Below are 21,562 nucleotides of genomic sequence, written 5' to 3' on the forward strand. Positions count from 1 at the left end.
AAATCGATTTGTATTGGTCACATACACATATTTAGCAGATGTTATTGCGAGTGTAGCGAAATGCTTGTGTTCCTAGATCCAACAGTGCAGTAGTATCTAACAATTTACAACAATACACACACATCTAAAAGTAAAATAATGGAATTAAGAAATATATAAATATTAGGATGAGCAATGTCGGAGTGGCATTGACTAAAATACAGTAGAATAGAATACAGCATATACTGTATTATGAAATGAGTAAAGCAGTGGTAAACATTATTAAAGTGTCCAGTGTTCCATTATTACAGTGGCCAGTGATTCCATGTCTATGTATATAGGGCAGCAGCCTCTAAGGTGCAGGGTTGAGTAACCGGGTGGTAGCCGGCTAGTGATGGCTATTTAACAGTCTGATAGCCTTGAGATAGAAGCTGTTTTTCAGTCTCTCGGTCCCAGCTTTGGTGCACCTGTACTGACCTCCCCTTCTGGATGATAGTGGAGTCAGTGGCTCAGGTGGTTGATGTTCTTGATGATTTTTTTGGCCTTCCTGTGACATCAGGTGCTGTAGCTATGTGATTGATTACATTATGGTTCACGTGGGATAGTGAACAGATATGCCAATGACACAGTCTTGGACCGTTGTAAGACATTTGGACAGTCTTGGACTGTTCTAATACAATGGGACAGTCTTGGACTGTTGTAAGACATTGGGACAGTCTTGGACTGTTGTAAGACAATGGGACAGTCTTGGACTGTTCTAATACAATGGGACAGTCTTGGACTCTTGTAAGACAATGGGACAGTCTTGGACTGTTCTAATACAATGGGACAGTCTTGGACTGTTGTAAGACAATGGGACAGTCTTGGACTCTTGTAAGACAATGGGACAGTCTTGGACTGTTCTAATACAATGGGACAGTATTGGACTGTTGTAAGACAATGGGACAGTATTGGACTGTTCTAATACAATGGGACAGTCTTGGACTCTTGTAAGACAATGGGACAGTCTTGGACTGTTCTAATACAATGGGACAGTCTTGGACTGTTGTAAGACAATGGGACAGTATTGGACTGTTGGAAGACAATGGACAGTCTTGGACTGTTGTAATACAATGGGACAGTCTTGGACTGTTGTAAGACAATGGGACAGTCTTGGACTGTTCTAATACAATGGGACAGTCTTGGACTGTTGTAAGACAATGGGACAGTCTTGGACTGTTGTAAGACAATGGGACAGTCTTGGACTGTTTTAAGACAATGGGACAGTCTTGAACTGTTGTATTACAATGGGACAGTATTGGACTGTTGTAAGACAATGGGACAGTCTTGGATTGCTGGAAGACAATGGGGCAGTATTGGATTGCTGGAAGACAATGGGACAGTCATACTTCTTACCACCATCCCTAGACTCTATAAAAGGAAAATAGATTAAATGTAAGCAACATGAAATACACCTCAGCAGGCCAGATGGAGTTTCCACCATATTACTTAAACCGAACCCATCCAATCCTTTCATATGTCCATTCTGGCATGGACTAGGGGTTAGGTGTTGGTTTCAGAGTATGTATGAGCCTCTCTGCCTAGACACAGGTGTGGACTACTATCTCAGTGTGACAGAGAGGCATAGAGGGCCTTATCATGGACTCTGTCTCCCTCCACTGACTGTGTTGACTGGGAGCAGCCTCTATAGATCACTATTAGTCAATGACAACATGCAGAAGCATCCTCTCCATCAATCTGACGTTGACTGCAGGTTATACTATCTGGCATGTAATTTAGCAGGGCTTGTAGTTTCCTAATCGGGTGGGAAATAAATGTTTTTTTAATCACTATTATTAACTTGATTATTACAACAAATGATGATGTTCTCCCAGTATTGTATCTAAGTCTACTCTGGATGGACTATCTTTGGTGCATTAACATTCTCAACATTATTTGCCAAGTCTCGGTTAAAACCCTTTCCTGCAGTCAACTGACCAAATCTCCCTCTAGTGGCCTCATGGGTGGAAAAGTATTAATATTTTTCATCATTTCATCATTAATAAACATTATTATTAAACAGAAACTGCAGAAATGTGGTTTTTCTATGTCAAACAGTTTTGTTATATTTCAGTCTTCTTTGATGTATATAAAGTGTAATATTGGGATGCAAACTCAAAATGTAATACATTTCAACTCTATATCTGATATGGTACAGGTGTCTAATTTTCTTTAAGCCCATAACCATGTGTGTGAGGCGTATACTTTTGTGACCCTGATTTAGCCCACGGCAGTAAAAGGTTAGGGGAAATCTGCAATTGCTACATCCATTTTTGGAGTCATAAAGTACTGATATATTCCAATTGATTCTTGAAGAATATAGTTTTACCACATCAGAAAAAATATAAACTTATTTTTTTTCCAATATTTGTAAACTATGTAAATGTAAAGAAACAACATGGTTAAAACTATCATTTTAATATCCTGGATGGTCAGTCTTTGCCTACATCTCTCTGTCTATTAATCTGAGAGTGGTTACATTTCTCCAGGCCTATCCCTCAGCTTTTTACCAAAACAGTGGCGGTGTAAGCACTTTGCTATTGTGTCACCTGCAGATTGGCCCTTTAAGATAGAGAGGGTCAATTCCTAACTAGAAAAATTAGTGAGTAAATCGTGTAGTGATGTCAATGGTAGATGTATTCTTAACTTTGAGATACGTGCTCATACAGCAGGCTACCTCAGCCCATATTGATGACCTGGTTCCTGGAAAGACCCTATCTGTTACACAGGCCCATCTGTACATCAGCCTAGCACAGTCATTGCGACCTATCATTACACACCTGACTGTCATCCTCACAGTATTGTTCTATTAACATGCACCATGTAAGGATATGAATATTTCAATGTCTTCAGAAAATGTTACTTCATCTCTCCATTTCTATAGCACATAGAACATTGTTTATTTTATAAATAAAACAAGTCTGCTCCAGCCCATAGCTAATGAGTGTGTTGATCATTGAATAGAGCAACAGTTACCCCTCTGAATGTCTCTTGCCAGCTTGTTGCATCTCCTAATGCATCTCCTAATCACTTCCCCCATTACTCTGCCAGACCTGGAGACTGATTATGGTTCTGCGCCACACCTGGTGAACCCTCGCTTCATCGCCCCCGGCCCTGATGTCATCACCTGTGTATGAAACACCTACCTGCCCTCGCCTGCCCGCCCGGCCTCTCCGTTCCTCCTGCACCCCCTGGGTTTATCGTAAATTGGCAGGTCTGGGGCAAGGTGTTCTCACCGGTGCCCATCCTTAAGCGCCACGTTTAACCGCTTCATCGAGTCTTTGTCATGCTTCGTTACATCTGGCCTAACGCGGCTTGTTAAAACAGCGCTCCAGGCAAGGCTGGGGTGTTGCAGAGGCACACAGGTGATTTTCCGGTTCTCTAAGTTCACAACAACCCTCCCTGTCTCTCTCCAGGGAAGCCTCTCTGTAATTGTTTTTCTTCGCCAGTCTGCTAGTTAGTGTTTTCCACTTAGAGGACCTCAGCTGAAACCGTGGCAGCTCAGGGAGAGAAAATCTTATGGTTGGCGTCTCCACCCACATGCTTTTCATTAAAGGGTAGGGGGGATTTTGAATGTCAAAAAGAATAACAGCTTATCCTTAAAATAAGTTGGGGGCTGTTTGTTTACCTGTACTCTAGAGCCAACGTGTGGTATACAGCTGTATATATACTATATACTTTAAACCAAGTGAATGTACAGTTTTACAACATTCTCCCCCCTCGGTCTTGCTCTCTGTTTCTGCCAGGCCTCACCTTTCATATAATATATGAATATCTCTCAGAACCCTATCCATGTCACAGGGCAACTATCGCTCTCAGTGGACCCAGTGCAATTGCAATAACTGAGTAGAAGAAATGTAAAATGTTTCCATTTGTAATAGGGAAATGTAAGATCCCTGTTTAATTTATTTTAGAGTGATCATGTAACGGCTCTCGTTGGTGGTAAAAAGAGTAGACCAAGGCGCAGTGTGGAAAGTGTTCGTGATTTTAATTTTAAAAACTCAGTTTTTTCAGGCAACAGTAACTAAACAGAAAACAAGATCCCACAACCTAATGGTGGGAAAAAGGGCTGCCTAAGTATAATCCCCAATCAGAGACAACAATAGACAGCTGCCTCTGATTGGGAACCACACTCGGCCAAAAACAAAGAAACAGAAAACATACAATTTCCCACCCGAGTCACACCCTGACCTAACCAAACATAGAGAATAATAAGGATCTCTAAGGTCAGGGCGTGACAGTACCCCCCCCCCCCCAAGCACGGGGAGTTGGCTCAGGTCTAAACCCTGACTCCGCCAATCTCCCCGTGTACCCCCCTCCCCCCCAAAAATTGGGAGCTGCCTTTTGGGCTTCCGTCGTTGACTTAACTCCTCGTATCATCGCCGTTCCTCTCTCACTGCCTCCATCTGCTCCCTTGGACGGCGATACTCTCCGGCCTGCGTCCAGGGTCCTTCTCCATCCAGGATATACTCCCATGTCTACTCCTCCTGGCCACGCTGCTTGGTCCGTTTTTGGTGGGATCTTCTGTAACGGCTCTCGTTGGTGGTAGAAAGAGTAGACCAAGGAGCAGCTTGGAAAGTGTTCATGATTTTAATTTAAAAAACACTCAAACAAAATAACAAAATCAAAAATGAAAACGCACAGCTCTGTCAGGCAACAGTAACTAAACAGAAAACAAGATCCCACAACCTAATGGTGGGAAAAAGGGCTGCCTAAGTATGATCCCCAATCAGAGACAACGATAGACAGCTGCCTCTGATTGGGAACCACACTCGGCCAAAAACAAAGAAACAGACAACATAGAATATCCCACCCGAGTTACACCCTGACCAAACCAAACATAGGGAATAATAAGGATCTCTAAGGTCAGGGCGTGATAGATCAACACAACGATTATTCACTGTTATATTGTACTGATGACATTCTGTGAACAGTAACCAGGTTTCCATCCAACCATTTCATGCGAATAACTTTACTTACGCATTAAAAAAGCAATGACAGGGCTGAAAGAAACAGGAATTCCCAGTTACAATTTCATAAATGTCGACAGACAATTTGTTCATTCGACGTGGTGGGATTTGTTTTTGACAGTAAAATTAAGTATGCGAGAGATGTCTGAAAGAAACAGGAATTCCCAGTTACAATTTCATAAATGTCGACAGACAATTTGTTCATTCGACGTGGTGGGATTTGTTTTTGACAGTAAAATTAAGTATGCGAGAGATGTCGGTGGAAACACCTTTATGCGCAAGTATTGATATAATAGCCATCAGATCAAAGAAGTTGTAGTCACGCGATGATATGTTACGTTGTAGGCCTACCACCACGACTCGGAATAGCATGAAAAGTTTATAGGCAGATGAAGTAAGTTACGATGAACAACACATGGTGGTTAGCGCATAGTGATCATGTGTAACGAACGTCTACTTCGTCCTCCTCCTCAGACGAGGAGAGGCGAGAAGGATCAGATGACCAATATGCAGCGTGGTAATTTGACATAACGATGTTTATTAAAGAATAAAGACGAACACGAAAACCACTTGAGAATTTACAAAATAATAAACGGAGTCAACAGACCTGAACAAACGAACTTACATAACACGAAGAACGCACGAACAGGAAAATAGACTACACAAAAACCGAACGAACAAACGAAACAGTCCCGTGTGGTGCAAACAGACACAGACACGGAAGACAACCACCCACAACAAACAATGTGAAACAACCTACCTTAATATGGTTCTCAATCAGAGGAAACGTAAACCACCTGCCTCTAATTGAGAACCATATCAGGTAACCCATTAACCAACATAGATACACATAACATAGAATGCCCACCCCAACTCACGCCCTGACCAACTAAACACATACAAAACAACAGAAAACAGGTCAGGAACGTGACATAACCCCCCCCCTCAAGGTGCGAACTCCGGACGCACCAGCATAAAGTCTAGGGGAGGGTCTGGGTGGGCATCTGTCCGCGGTGGCGGCTCAGGCTCTGGGCGTGGTCCCCACCCCACCATAGTCAATTCCCACTTTTGTAGCCCCCTCCCAATGACCACCCTCCAATTAAACCCACCTAATTTAAGGGGCAACATCGGGATAAGGGCCAGCACCGGGATAAGGGGCAGCACCGGGATAAGGGGCAGCATCGGGATAAGGGGCAGCACCGGGATAAGGGGCAGCTCCGGACTGAGGGACGGCAGCTCCGGACTGAGGGGCAGCTCCGGACTGAAGGACTGCAGCGCCGGACTGAAGGACGGCAGCTCCGGACTGAAGGACGGCAGCTCCGGACTGAGGGGCAGCTCCGGACTGAAGGACGGCAGCTCCGGACTGAAGGACGGCAGCTCCGGACTGAAGGACGGCAGCTCCGGACTGAGGGGCAGCTCCGGACTGAAGGACGGCAGCTCCGGACTGAAGGACGGCAGCTCCGGACTGAGGGGCAGCTCCGGACTGAGGGGCAGCTCCGGACTGGCTGACGGCTCTGGCTGCTCATGGCTCGCTGACGGCTCTGGCTGCTCATGGCTCGCTGACGGCTCTGGCTGCTCATGGCTCGCTGACGGCTCTGGCAGCTCATGGCTGACTGGCGGCTCTGGCAGATCCTGGCTGACTGGCGGCTCTGGCAGATCCTGGCTGACTGGCGGCTCTGGCAGATCCTGGCAGACTGGCGGCTCTGGCAGATCCTGGCTGACTGGCGGCTCTGGCAGATCCTGGCTGACTGGCGGCTCTGGCAGATCCTGGCTGACTGGCGGCTCTGGCAGATCCTGGCTGACTGGCGGCTCTGGCAGATCCTGTCTGGTTGGCGGCTCTGGCAGATCCTGTCTGGTTGGCGGCTCTGGCAGATCCTGACTGACGAATGGCTCTAGCGGCTCCTGACTGACGAACGGCTCTGACGGCTCGGGACAGACGGGCGGCTCTAATGGCTCGGGACAGACGGATGGCTCAGACGGTGCTGGGCAGACGGATGGCTCAGATGGCGCTGGGTAGACGGATGGCTCAGATGGCACTGGGCAGACGGATGGCTTAGATGGCACTGGGCAGACGGATGGCTCAGATGGCACTGGGCGGACGGATGGCTCAGATGGCGCTAGGCGGACGTATGGCTCAGATGGCGTTTGGCAGACGGGCAGCTCTGGCCGGATGAGGCGCACTGTAGGCCTGGTGCGTGGTGCCGGAACTGGAGGCATCGGGCTAAGGACACGCACCTTCAGGCTAGTGCGGGGAGCAGAAACAGGGCACACTGAACTCTCGAAGCGCACTATAGGCCTGGTGTGTGGTGCCGGAACTGGTGGTACCGGGCTGAGGACACGCACCTCAGGGCGAGTGCGGGGAGAAGGAACAGTGCGTACAGGGCTCTGGAGACGCACAGGAGGCCTGGTGCGTGGTACCGGAACTGGAGGTACCGGGCTGAGGACACGCACCACAGGGCTAGTGCGTGGAGGAGGAACAGGGCTCTGGAGACGCACTGGAAGCCTGGTGCGTGGTGTAGGCACTGGTGGTACTGGACTGGGGCGGGAAGGTGGCGCCGGATATACCGGACCATGCAGGCGTACTGGCTCCCTTGAGCACTGAGCCTGCCCAACCTTACCTGGTTGTATGCTCCCCGTCCCCGGGCTATGTAGGCGAACCGGGGACACCATGCGTAAGGCTGGTGCCATGTAAGCCGGCCCGAGGAGACGCACTGGTGGCCAGATGCGTTGGGCCGGCTTCATGACATCCGGCTCAATGCCCAATCTAGCCCTGCCAGTGCGGGGAGGTGGAATAACCCGCACCGGGCTAAGAACATGTACAGGAGACACCGTGCGCTCTACTGCGTAACACGGTGTCTGCCCGTACTCCCGCTCTCCACGGTAAGCCTGGGAAGTGGGCGCAGGTCTCCTACCTGCCCTCGCCACACTACCCTTTAGCCCCCCCCCAAGACATTTTTGGGGTTTCTTCACGGGCTTCCAGCCACGTCTCCGTGCTGCCTCCTCATACCACCGATCTTGGGCTCTCCCTGCCTCCATCTCCTCACGAGCGCGGCGATATTCCCCAATGTGAGCCCAGTGTCCTTTTCCCTCCATTATTTCCTCCCATATCCAGGATTCCTGTGTAGTGGGCCACTGCTCGTACTCACGCTGCTTTGTCCGGGTTTGGTGGGTGGTTCTGTAACGAACGTCTACTTCGTCCTCCTCCTCAGACGAGGAGAGGCGAGAAGGATCAGATGACCAATATGCAGCGTGGTAATTTGACATAACGATGTTTATTAAAGAATAAAGACGAACACGAAAACCACTTGAGAATTTACAAAATAATAAACGGAGTCAACAGACCTGAACAAACGAACTTACATAACACGAAGAACGCACGAACAGGAAAATAGACTACACAAAAACCGAACGAACAAACGAAACAGTCCCGTGTGGTGCAAACAGACACAGACACGGAAGACAACCACCCACAACAAACAATGTGAAACAACCTACCTTAATATGGTTCTCAATCAGAGGAAACGTAAACCACCTGCCTCTAATTGAGAACCATATCAGGTAACCCATTAACCAACATAGATACACATAACATAGAATGCCCACCCCAACTCACGCCCTGACCGACTAAACACATACAAAACAACAGAAAACAGGTCAGGAACGTGACATCATGCAGATCTCCAATAGGCTAAATATCGAGGGTAGGCTATTATTTGAAAGCTGATGACATGATGATCGGAGCTTTTGCTCTTATCCATATCTCATCACACTTTATCAGCGAACTCTTGTCTAGAGAGCACGGGCCAAAACCAGATTGGGCAAGTTTGCTGTCCATCGCAACAGTTTTTCTGACAAAACCATTGGCAGAGTTGAAAATGCTATGGGAAACCATTTACCTTATGTATTTTATTCAGTACGTGGGAACTTAACCACGAAAGTGATTTGTATGTGCATTACATCATCAAGCACAGCCTTTTATCCACAACAGGTACGTTTGCTGGAAACATGAATCTGGAGGGATTTAAAATATATATACGTATATGCAGATTTGAGAATATTTCCATAGAAAACTGTCGCTAGATACTGTGGGATTCTGTAGCAGCTAAAAGTAACTTTCTTTTTGTTTTCACATTCCTACAAGCCTCTCGGGCTGGTGTTTACAGAACGTTTGTTTTGACTTCTACAAGCCTCTCGGGCTGGTGTTTACAGAACATTTGTTTTGACTTCTACAAGCCTCTCAGGCTGGTGTTTACAGAACGTTTGTTTTGACTTCTACAAGCCTCTCGGGCTGGTGTTTACAGAACATTTGTTTTGACTTCCTACAAGCCTCTCGGGCTGGTGTTTACATAATATTTGTTTTCACTTCCTACAAGCCTCTCAGGCTGGTGTTCACATAATATTTGTTTTCACGTCCTACCAGCCACTCAGGCTGGTGTTTACAGAACATTTGTTTTCACTTCCTACCAGCCTCTCAGGCTGGTGTTTACAGAACATTTGCCTTGACTTCCTACAAGCCTCTCAGGCTGGTGTTTACAGAACATTTGCCTTGACTTCCTACAAGCCTCTCAGGCTGGTGTTTACAGAACATTTGCCTTGACTTCCTACAAGCCTCCCAGGCTGGTGTTTACAGAACATTTGCCTTGACTTCCTACAAGCCTCTCAGGCTGGTGTTTACAGAACATTTGCCTTGACTTCCTACAAGCCTCCCAGGCTGGTGTTTACAGAACATTTGCCTTGACTTCCTACAAGCCTCTCAGGCTGGTGTTTACAGAACATTTGCCTTGACTTCCTACAAGCCTCCCAGGCTGGTGTTTACAGAACATTTGCCTTGACTTCCTACAAGCCTCTCAGGCTGGTGTTTACAGAACATTTGCCTTGACTTCCTACAAGCCTCTCAGGCTGGTGTTTACAGAACATTTGCCTTGACTTCCTACAAGCCTCCCAGGCTGGTGTTTACAGAACATTTGGTGCTGTCTGATACGGATATAAAGGGCCTCTTTCCAAGAGACCAGTTAGACATCTTTTCTAGGTGTTTTTTATGTGTTCTATATGCCTAGTCCATATCAGTGTTAAATTGATGATATGACAGAAGTCATCAACAGTAATGTCAGCTGATCAAGTCAAGTTCTGAGTTAGCTACCAAACCTTTTATTAGTGTCCTGGATTTAGACATAGCCTACAGATGCTAATATATTGTCACCCTTTAACTTTACAATGGAGTGCAATGGACCATAAAGTTCTGTTTTTTTCTTTTCAAAACTGGTTGAATGGCTATTTTTACCCTGTAGGAACCTGCAATTTACCATTATGTAAGATAAATTACACAGTAAACAAGAATCATTACCTCCAAACAAATGAATTGAAATGTTGAATAATTTAGTCCAAGTCATTTTTTCTACTTTGAAGTTAAACATATCTTATTCAGTTTAGTTATTATTATTGTATTTATTTATTTGTTTATTTATTTTAATTAGGGGGGGTCCTGCACAGTTGTAAATCAAACAAAAGCATGTGTAAGCAGATTTTTTTTTCTCCAAATGTAACTTATTTCAGAAGAAATAGTGAATCATGCAAGAGTGCCAATATACATGTATTTGACCGCATCTGTACACCGCCTGATTAAATCTCATTGCTCTGTTTCTCCTGCCTGTTCCCCGGAGGAGCTCAGTGATACAGCAACTTTCTCAGTGTTGCTCTCGCTCTCACCACGTTGTTTTCATTATCATCTGAACAGGTCCTCCTCTGAGAGAGGTGCAACCTGGGACATCTTGTTATGACCCTACTTACTAAGCAGAGGTAGTCTCAGGGAGATATTAGTGGAGAGGAGGGGAAACTGTTACCTCGAGCGCCACAACACACCTCTCCATCACTCCCCCTCCCTCCCTTCCTCTCTCTCCATCCTCCCCTCTCTTTCTCACAAAGGGAGGCTATTAGTTAAGAGGAGCCAAACTATAGCCTGAGGCGACATAACACTCATTCTATCTGTTTACATCTTTCTCTCTCTGCCCTCCTTTCTGTCTCACATAGCCTGCAGCACTAGTCTTAATGATCTGTTCCCCAACACCAGAGCACATTATTACACAAAGCGGGCCTTAATGAGTCATTACTCCACAGGTTTACAGCAGAGATTTGTATTTAGAGAGTTGGGACATTGAGGTTTTTCACGTTATGATGCGTTTACATGACACTACTACATTCTATGGCAGACATGTTTGCGCCCTATTAACATGACACAGGGAATATTTAAACAATGCAATGTAACTGAATATCTAGAATTAGAACAATATTTAAAATTCTAAAAGTTGTTCCAACTCTCTAAATACTATGTACGCATGCTTTACTGCACTAAGAGACTCAGAGCAGGCATGAAGGGAAAAGAGCAACACGGTGTCCTGAATGAATCAGCTACACATGTACAGTACAGTGCATTAGGAAAGTACTCAGATCCCTTGACTTTTTCCACATTTTGTTAAGTTACAGCCTTATTCTAAAATGGTTTGAACAAAAAAATGTCCGCATCAATCTACACACAATACCCCTCATTAACAAAAGCGAAAACAGGTTTTTAGACATTTTTGCTAATTAAAAATAAAATAAGGAATACCTTATTTACATAAGAATTTAGAACCTTTGCTATGAGACTCGACATTGAGTTCAGGTGCATCCTGTTTCCATTGATCATCCTTGAGATGTTTCCACAACTTGATTCGAGTCAACCTGTAGTAAATTAAATTGAATGGGCATGATTTGGAAAGGCACACACCTGTCTATGTAATGTCCCACAGTTGACAGTGCATGTCAGAGCAAAAACCAAGCCATGAGGTTGAAGGAATTGTCCGTAGAGCTCTGAGACAGCGTTGCGTCGAGGCACAGATCTGTGGAATGGTACACAAAAAATTCTGCAGCGATGAAGGTCACCGAGAACACAGTGGCCTATATCATTCTTAAATGGAAGAAGGTTGGAACCACCAAGACTCTTCCTAGAGCTGGCCGCCCAGCCAAACTCAGCAATTGAGGGAGAAGGACCTTGGTCAGGGAGGTGACCAAGAACCCGATGGTCACGCTGACAGAGCTCCAGAGTTCTTCTGTGGAGATGGGTGAACCTTCCAGAAGAACAACCATCTCTGCAGCACTCCACCAATCAGGCCTTTATGGTAGAGTGGCCAGACGGAAGCCTCAGTAAAAGGCACATGACAGCCCGCTTGGAGTTTGCCAAAAGGCACCGAAATGACTCTCAGACCATGAGAAACAAGATTCTCTGGTCTGATGAAACCAAGATTGAACTCTTTGGCCTGAAAGCCAAACGTCACATCTGGAGGAAACATGCAACCATCCCTACAGTGAAGCATGGTGGTAGCAGCATCATGCTGTGGGTATGTTTTTCAGCAGCAGGGACTGGGAGACTAGTCAGGATCAAGGCAAAGATGAATGGAGTAATGTACAGAGAGTTCCTTGATGAAAACCTGCTCCAGAGCGCTCAGGACCTCAGACTTGAGCAAAGGTTCACCTTCCAACAGGACAACGACCCTAAGTACACAGCCAAGACAATGCAGGAGTGGTTTTGGAACAAGTCTCTGAATGTCCTTGAGTGGCCCAGCCAGAGCCCGGACTTGAACCCGATTCAACATCTCTGGAGAGACTTGAAAATAGCTGTGCAGCGATACTCCCCATCCAACCTGACAGAGCTTGAGAGGATCTGCAGAGAAGAATGGGAGAAACTCCCAAAATACAGGTGTGCCAAGCTTGTAGCGTCATACCAAAGAAGACACAAGGATGTAATCGTTGCCAAAGGTGCTTCAACAAAGTACTGAGTAGAGGGTCTGAATACTTATGTAAATGTAATATTCCATAATTTAAAAAAATATATACATTTGCAAAAAATATATATATTTTTTTGCATTGTCATTATGGGGTATTGTGTGTAGATTGATGAGGGGAAAAAAATATTGAATCCATTTTAGAATAAGGCTGTAACGTAACAACATGTGGAAAAAGTCAAAGGGTCTGAATACTTTCCGAATGCACTGTATACAGTACCAGTCAAAAGTTTGGACACACCTACTCATTCAAGGGTTTTTCTTTATTTTCACTATTTTATATATTGTAGAACAGGGAAGACATCACAACTATGAAATAACACATATGGAATTATGAAGTAACCAAAAAAGTGTTTCAAAGTAGCCACCCTTTGCCTTGATGATAACTTTGTACACTCTTGGCATTGTCTCAACCAGCTTCACCTGGAATTATTTTCCAACAGTCTTGAAGGAGTTCCACATATGCTGAGCACTTGTTGGCTGCTTTTCCTTCACTCTGCAGTCCAACTCATCCCAAGCTATCTCAATTGGGTTGCGGTTGGGTGATTGTGGAGGCCAGGTCATCTGATGCAGCACTCATCACTCTCCTTCTTGGTCAAATAGCCCTTACACAGCCTGGAGATGTATTTTGGGTCATTGTCCTGTTGAAAAACAAATTATATCCCACTAAGCGCAAACCAGATGGGATGGCTTATCGCTGCAGAATGCTGGTTAAGTGTACCTTGAAATGTAAATAAATCATAGACAGTGTCACCAGCAAAGCACACCCACACCATCTCATCCTCCATGCTACACGGTGGGAACCACACATCTGGAGATCATTCATTCACCTACTCTGCGTCTCACGAAGACACGGCGACCAAAAATCTCAAATTTGGACTCATCAGACCAAAGGACAGATTTCCACCGGTCTAATGTCAATTGCTCAGGTTTCTTGGCCCAAGTAAATCTCTTCTTATTTTTGGTGTCCTTGAGTAGTGGTTTCTTTGCAGCAATTCGATCATGAAGGCCTGATTCACTCAGTCTCCACTGAACAGTTGATGTTGAGATGTGTCTGTTACTTGAACTCTATGAAGCATTTATTTGGGCTGCATTCTGAGGTGCATTTAATTGCCGATGTCTGAGGCTGGTAACTCTAATGAACTTATGCTCTGCAGCAGAGGCACTCTGGGTCTTCCTTTCCTGTGTCGGTCCTCATGAGAGCCAGTTTCATCATAGCACGATGGTTTTTGCGACATCACTTGAAGAAACTTTCCGTTCTTGAAATTTTCCGGATTGATTGACCTTCTTGTCTTAAATTAATGATGGACTATCATTTCTGTTTGCTTATTTGAGCAGTTCTGGCCATATTATGTACTTAGTCTTTTACCAAATAGGGCTTTCTTCTGTATACCATCCCTACCTTCTCACAACACAACTGATTGGCTCAAACTCATTAAGAAGGAAATAAATTCCACAAATTAACAAGGCACACCTGTTAATTGAAATGCATTCCAGGTGACTACCTGATGAAGCTAGTTGAGGGAATGCCAAGAGTGTGCAAAGCTGTCATCAAGGGAAAGGGTGGTGTAACGGTTCTCCTCTTCCTCTTCATCCGAAGAGGAGGAGCATGGATTGAACCAAGACGCAGCGTGATACTTAGACATGATATTTATTTAGACACGACAAAACAACGAAGACAAAAAACGAACTATACTTGAATTAACTAACAAAATAACAAAACGAATGTAGACAGACCTGGACGTAAGAACTTACATGTAACACGAAGAACGCACAAACAGGGAAATGACTACATAAAAACCGAACGAACAAAATGAACAAACAAACCGAAACAGTCCCGTATGGTGCAACATAGACAGACACTAACACAGGAGACAACCACCCACGACCAACAATGTGACAACACCTACCTTAATATGATTCTCAATCAGAGGAGATGAAAACCACCTGCCTCTAATTGAGAACCATATTAGGTACCCATAAACCAACATAGAAACAGAAAACATAGACTGCCCACCCAAACTCACGTCCTGACCAACTAACACATACAAAAACTAACAGAAAACAGGTCAGGAACGTGACATAACCCCCCCCCCTTAAGGTGCGAACTCCGGGCGCACCAGCACAAAGTCTAGGGGAGGGTCAGGGTGGGCATCTGACCACGGTGGTGGCTCAGGCTCTGGGCGAGGTCCCCACCCCACCATAGTCAATCCCAGCTTACGTCTCTCCCTCAGAATGACCACCCTCTTACTCCACCCACCTAATATACCGGGTAACATCAAAATAAGGGACAGCTCCGGGACAAGGTAGCTCAGGACAGATAGGTAGGTCAGGATAGAGAGGTAGCTCAGGATAGAGAGGTAGCTCAGGATAGAGAGGTAGCTCAGGATAGAGGGGCAACTCCGGACTGAAGGGCAGCTCCGGACAGAGAGACAGCTCTGGACTGAGGGGCAGTTCTGGATACATGGCAGCTGGACGCTCATGGCTAGCTGACGGCTCTGGACGCTCATGGCTCGCTGACGGCTCTGGACGCTCATGGCTCGCTGACGGCTCTGGACGCTCATGGCTCGCTGACGGCTCTGGCTGCTCATGGCTGGCTGACGGCTCTGGACGCTCATGGCTGGCTGACGGCTCTGGACGCTCATGGCTCACTGGCGGCTCTAGCAGATCCTGTCTGGTTGGCGGCTCTGGCAGATCCTGTCTGGTTGGCGGCTCTGGCAGATCCTGTCTGGTTGGCGGCTCTGGCAGATCCTGTCTGGTTGGCGGCTCTGGCAGATCCTGTCTGGTTGGCGGCTCTGGCAGATCCTGTCTGACGAATGGCTCTAGCGGCTCCTGACTGACTATCGGCTCTGACGGCTCGGGACAGACGGGCGGCTCTAATGGCTCGGGACAGACGGATGGCTCAGACGGCACTGGGCAGACGGATGGCTCAGATGGCGCTGGGGAGACGGATGGCTCAGATGGCGCTGGGGAGACGGATGGCTCAGATGGCGCTGGGGAGACGGATGGCTCAGATGGCGCTGGGGAGACGGATGGCTCAGATGGCGCTGGGGAGACGGATGGCTCTGGCCGGATAAGGCGCACTGTAGACCTGATGCGTGATGCCGGAACTGTAGGCACCGGGCTAAGGACACGCACCTTCATGCTAGTGCGGGGAGCAGGGACAGGGCACACTGACCTCTCGAAGCGCACTATAGGCCTGGTGCGTGGTACCGGCACTGGTGGCACCGGGCTGAGGGCACGCACATCAGGACGAGTACGGGGAGAAGGAACAGTGCGTACAGGGCTCTGGAGACGCACAGGAGGCTTAGTGCGTGGTGCCGGAACTGGAGGCACCGAACTGGATACACGCACCATAGGAAGAGTGCGTGGAGGAGGAACAGGGCTCTGGAAACGCACTGGAAGCCTGGTGCGTGGTGTAGGCACTGGTACTTTGAATAATTTGTTTAACACTTTTTTGGTTACTACATGATTCCATATGTGTTATTTCATAGTTTTGATGTCTTCACTATTATTCTACAATGTAGAAAATAGTAAAAATAAGAAAAACCCTTGAATGAGTAGGTGTGTCCAAACTTTTGACTGGTACTGTTTATTAACATATACGTACTGTACATCACATGGAAGACTTTCAACAAAACTTACCGTTTTGCTCCTACAGCAGTGTTATATAATTATTTTGTCATAACTCCAATGAGACACACATTCTTCCTTGAGGCGTGTGTAAATTAGAGGTCTGAGACTTATAGCAGGTACCTGTCTGCAGTGAGGTGAGGTGAGCCCACTGCCTCCTCACATCGCTGTAAGATCAGCTGGTTCACTCAGGCAGAATGGTAAATGGTGTTTGTCTCCTGTCTCACTCCATTATGGTCCAATGTGCATGGCAGTTGTTTGTTATTGTCACTGTCTCGCTGTGAAACTGGCAGATGCTCTCGTCTTTCCATTGACCGGTATCCCTGGGGAGATAAGAGCTATCTGACAGGAGGTGATCTGAGAGGAGGGGGAGGCAGTCAGGTCGGTAACATATAAAGAGGGCTCTTGCCGTGACCCCACAATGAGTGGGTGAGGATGTGTGTGGGTCTGTGTGCTGTACTGTCTGTGAGGGTTCAGCTTGGCTGTATGTCTTTGGCAGTTGGGCAGGTGTATTCTAGGACTTTATGAGGATATGCAATATGTTACGGTTTAGTAGGGTGTGTTTTCTAAAACTGGAGGAATCTCTCTTCATGGGAACGCAGGCTGTTGTAGTGAGTTAACAACTCTCTTTACTGCATGGCTTAATTATATGTGTCCTTATGGATTATAGTACAGTAGGAACTGTCAAAGTCTTGGTGTGACTTTGTTGGATGTACAAGTTATAAACTGGTATATAGAATTTTGACTTATGTGAGCAAATGGTGGCAGTGCGGAGACAATGAAGAGATCAGGGTCCCTTTGTGTGACAGTGCTGTGCTTGGAGTTCTTCTGTCTAATCTCCTCCCAGCCTCAGTCCAAGCTTCAGCAGTGTAGACTGATGGCGGCTCCCTCTGCCCTGCCTATGCTACAGAGGGAGGGGGATGTGATGCTAGGGGGCCTCTTCTCCCTCCATGACATGGTGCTGCAGCCTGACCTCTCCTTCACCTCCAAACCAGCCAGCACACGCTGCACCGGGTGAGGGTCTGAGTTAGTTCTCTAGACTATGGCCGTCACCATAAAAGGATTCAATGTAAGACTCATCCCTCTGTTCTCTCCTCAGTGTAAGACTCATCCATCTGTCCTCTCCTCTCCCGCGCAGGTTTAACTTCCGGACATTCCGCTGGATGCAGACCATGATGTTCGCCATCGAGGAGATCAACAAAGAAGATCATCTGCTCCCCAACTTCACTCTGGGATATAAGATATATGATTCGTGCAGTACTCCTTACCACGCCTTGAGGGCTTCTGTGGAACTGATGGGGGGAGAAGGGGAAGGAGAGGTGGAGGGGGGATTCTGTCATGGCCAGGTTCCGGTGGTCATCGGGGATGGAGGCTCCACTCTGTCTCTGGTGGTTGCTCGCTTCCTGGGAGTCTTCAGAGTACCTCAGGTAGGCAGACTGACCACTTACATTTAACAGTATACACTACTCTTCACAGTTTAAGGGTGTTACTAACAGAAGTACATTGGCTGAAGAGTTACTTTTTCCTCTAATCATCTCTCTCTCTTCTCTCTCCTCTCTCTCTCTCTCTCTTCTCTCTCTCTTCTCTCTCTCTCTCACAGGTCAGTTATTTCTCTAGCTGTGCATGTCTCAGTAACAAGGCAGAGTTCCCAGCCTTCCTCAGGACCATGCCCAGTGACTTCTTCCAGGTGACTTCTCATTCCATGTAACTCTCTAACTTCTCCACTTTCTCTCTCTGATCTAATTCCTATCGAATCTCTACTCTAGTACCAATTGAGTGTTGGGAAAAGGTTAATCCATGTCTGATTCCAGGTCGATGCTCTGGTGCAGCTCGTCCAGCACTTCAGCTGGAAATGGGTGGGTGTGGTTGCCGGGGACGATGCATATGGTCGTGGGGGAGCACAAATATTTTCTGAGAAGGTTTGTGGGATATACTGTATGATTTTCTCCTGTGTGGATAAATACACAATGTGAATGTGTTATGGCTTAAAGTGTCTGCTAAATGACCATAGTATACCTTTCTAGGTGCAGAAGCTCGGTGCCTGCATGGCCCTCCATGAAATCATCCCCAAAAACCACGCGGAGGGGGCCATGGCCTCCATCGTTGCCCGTATTCGGTCCTCCGGGACTGGGGTGGTTCTGGTGTTTGCCCTGGAGCAGGATGCTGGAGCTTTGTTTGACGAGGCCTTGCGGCAGGGTCTGACAGGGGTGCAGTGGCTGGCCAGCGAAGCCTGGAGTACAGCCTCAGTTCTCTCCACCCCACCCCGCTTCCTCCCCATCCTCCAGGGCTCCATGGGCTTTGCCATCCGCCGAGCTGTGCACATCCCTGGACTACAGGAGTTCCTGCTGCGTCTCCACCCCTCCAGCCCAGACGCCTCCAAGGACCCGTTCCTACGCCCTTTCTGGGAGGAGGTGTTTAGGTGTAGCCTGCAGGGTGATGGGGGTGGAGATAGTCAGGGGGGTAAACCTCTGTGCTCTGGGTCTGAGGACCTGGGCAGTGTCCGGAACATCTACTCTGACGTGTCTCAGTTGAGGATATCCTATAATGTGTACAAGGCTGTGTACGCCATCGCCCACGCACTGCATGCTATGAGGAGCTGTGAGACAGGAAGAGGACCTTTTCCTCTGCATGCCTGCCCAAATACTGACAGCGTACAGCCATGGCAGGTACTGGACTGGTACTGGTCAGATAAATGTACTGATGTTTTAAACAAGAAAAATTGAAACTTTTAAATAAAGTTTTAGACAAAACATTTTTTTTACTTTCATATATAGTTTTAAGAAAGAAAAGTAGTTACTTTAAAAAATTGTTTTAAACAAAACAAATGGTTACATTTGAAACATTCTGAATGTATTCCCCGATTGTCTTTTTCTCCTCAGCTCCTGCACTACCTGAAGCAGGTGGAGTTCTCTAACTCTTTTGGTGATGAGACTAAGTTTGATGTGAACGGGGACCCAGTGGCTGTGTATGACCTGGTGAACTGGCAGTTAGGGGCAGAGGGCCAGGTAGAGTTTGTCACAGTGGGGAGGTTTGACGAGACTACCAGCCTGGGCAGGAAGAAACTATACATCCAGAAAACGGACATCATCTGGAATGGAAACCAGACGACAGTAAGGCTCTCATAAATGTCTGAACTTTTACCTTTTAATCTCTTCATATTCTTTAAAAAATGCTGTCCTAGTTAGATTTCTTTGGAAAAAATAGATTTAATTTCTTAGAAAATGAGGAGACAAAGAATAAATGGAGGAGATGGATGCAACAAAGGACATTAATTTCATTAAACTGCATCCAACTATGATGTCTGTTAAAAGTTTTTTTGTTGTTGTAAGAAATTGCATTTAGTAGTTTAGTTTTCCTTTTCAGATGTATTCTTTTGAATTTCATGGTCATAAAATATGGTCAAATAATACATTAATTAAGTTGAATTTGTATTTTGTATGTATTTTTGTATCTCTGTTACTCTCGTGTGTGTTCCTGTGCATTCATGTTTAATTCTGACTGAAGCAGTGTGTGATCTCCCTCCCAGGTCCCTCTGTCAGTATGCAGTAGCAGCTGTCATCCAGGCACTCGGAGGGCCATCAGGCCTCACTTCCCTATCTGCTGCTTTGACTGTGTGGTCTGTACAGCAGGGGAGATTAGCAATCAGACAGGTGAGGCCAGTCTACAGCCTGTATGGATGTGAGCGTGTGTTGTCATAACCCAGCCTCACTACAGAAATATGTCTTGTCTTCTCCATGTTCCCCAGATGCTATAGAGTGTGTTCGCTGCCTACCTGAGTTCTGGTCCAATGAGGAGTGTACAGCCTGCATCCCCAAGCAGGTTGACTTCCTGTCCTACGGTGACACAATGGGTATCGCTCTGCTCTCTGTGGCCCTCCTGGGGTCCTTCTGCACTGCCACAGTCGTCCTCATATTCGCCTGTCACCGCACCACCCCCATTGTCAGGGCCAACAACTCTGAGCTGAGCTTCCTGCTGCTCTTTTCCTTGACTCTGTGTTTTCTGTGTTCTCTTACTTTCATTGGCCGGCCCTCTGAGTGGTCCTGTATGCTGCGTCACACAGCGTTTGGGATCACCTTCGTCCTCTGCATCTCTTGTGTTCTGGGGAAAACAATAGTGGTGTTGATGGCCTTCAGGGCTACACTTCCAGCCAGTAATGTCATGAAATGGTTTGGGCCTCTACAGCAGAGAGCCTTCATCTCACTCTGTACTCTGGTCCAGGTAGGAACATTGACCCAGTTGTTCTCTTCGTATCATGCACCCTTGTTGGACTTATCAACATGACAATTATTTTCCTCTTCCAGGTGGTGATCTGTGCTGTGTGGCTGGCTGTTTCCCCTCCCAGCCCACGCAGACTGATGACACGTGAGAGTGCCTGTGTCATCCTCCTATGTGATGAGGGCTCAGCCCTGGGCTTCTGCCTTGTGCTGGGCTACATCGGCCTGCTGGCCTCCCTCTGTCTCCTCTTAGCCTTCCTGGCCAGGAAACTCCCAGACAACTTCAACGAGGCCAAGCTCATCACCTTCAGCATGCTGATCTTCTGTGCCGTGTGGATCTCCTTCATCCCTGCCTACGTCAGCTCTCCTGGGAAGTACTCCACGGCCACGGAGGTGTTCGCCATCCTGGGCTCCAGTTTCGGCCTGCTGACCTGCCTCTTCCTGCCCAAATGTTACATCATTCTGCTGAAGCCTGAGAAGAACAACAGGAAACACCTCATGGCCAAGTCTGCACCTGACAAGACATTCTAGTGGATCTTACAACGTCTATCATTTATATCAGGGACAGGCAACTGACGGCCCCCCCCCCCCCCCCCCCCTTTTGTAGGCCAGCGGATCAATTTACAAAACTGATCAATTTTGGGTTATCAACTTAATATTGAATATTAAGAATGGTAGAATAAACAAGGTGAAATTTAGAAATGTGGTTCTGTGTCAGCATTTTCCTGTTGTTGTGTCAATCACTGACAGTCTCTCAATTAGCCCATGTCAGCTAACATTTTCTAGATTGCTCTAGCCAGCTATCATAAAATTGGTCAAATTACCACTCTCATTCAGATATCATATTGAAAACTTCAAACACTTCTCTACAACCTATAGCAAAATTTGTGGAATTGCAGGAAAATAGCTG

The 21,562-nt window shown here is 46.7% G+C and overlaps 1 protein-coding gene across 1 annotated transcript; it reads left to right on the top strand.

Annotated features, from left to right (window-relative positions):
* The first annotated feature begins 17,216 nt into the window (after positions 1-17,216).
* Positions 17,217-21,183, top strand: LOC139548517 (extracellular calcium-sensing receptor-like). The gene is made up of 10 exons (XM_071358207.1): positions 17,217-17,452; positions 17,577-17,865; positions 18,039-18,125; positions 18,250-18,357; positions 18,463-18,645; positions 18,724-19,104; positions 19,318-19,548; positions 19,965-20,088; positions 20,184-20,656; positions 20,740-21,183. The coding sequence occupies exons 1-10, from the start codon at positions 17,217-17,219 to the stop codon at positions 21,181-21,183; spliced, it is 2,556 nt and encodes an 851-aa protein (XP_071214308.1).
* The last annotated feature ends 379 nt before the right edge of the window (positions 21,184-21,562 follow it).

This window comes from Salvelinus alpinus, chromosome 21, assembly GCF_045679555.1.
Source record: "Salvelinus alpinus chromosome 21, SLU_Salpinus.1, whole genome shotgun sequence".
Lineage (NCBI taxonomy): Eukaryota > Metazoa > Chordata > Actinopteri > Salmoniformes > Salmonidae > Salvelinus > Salvelinus alpinus.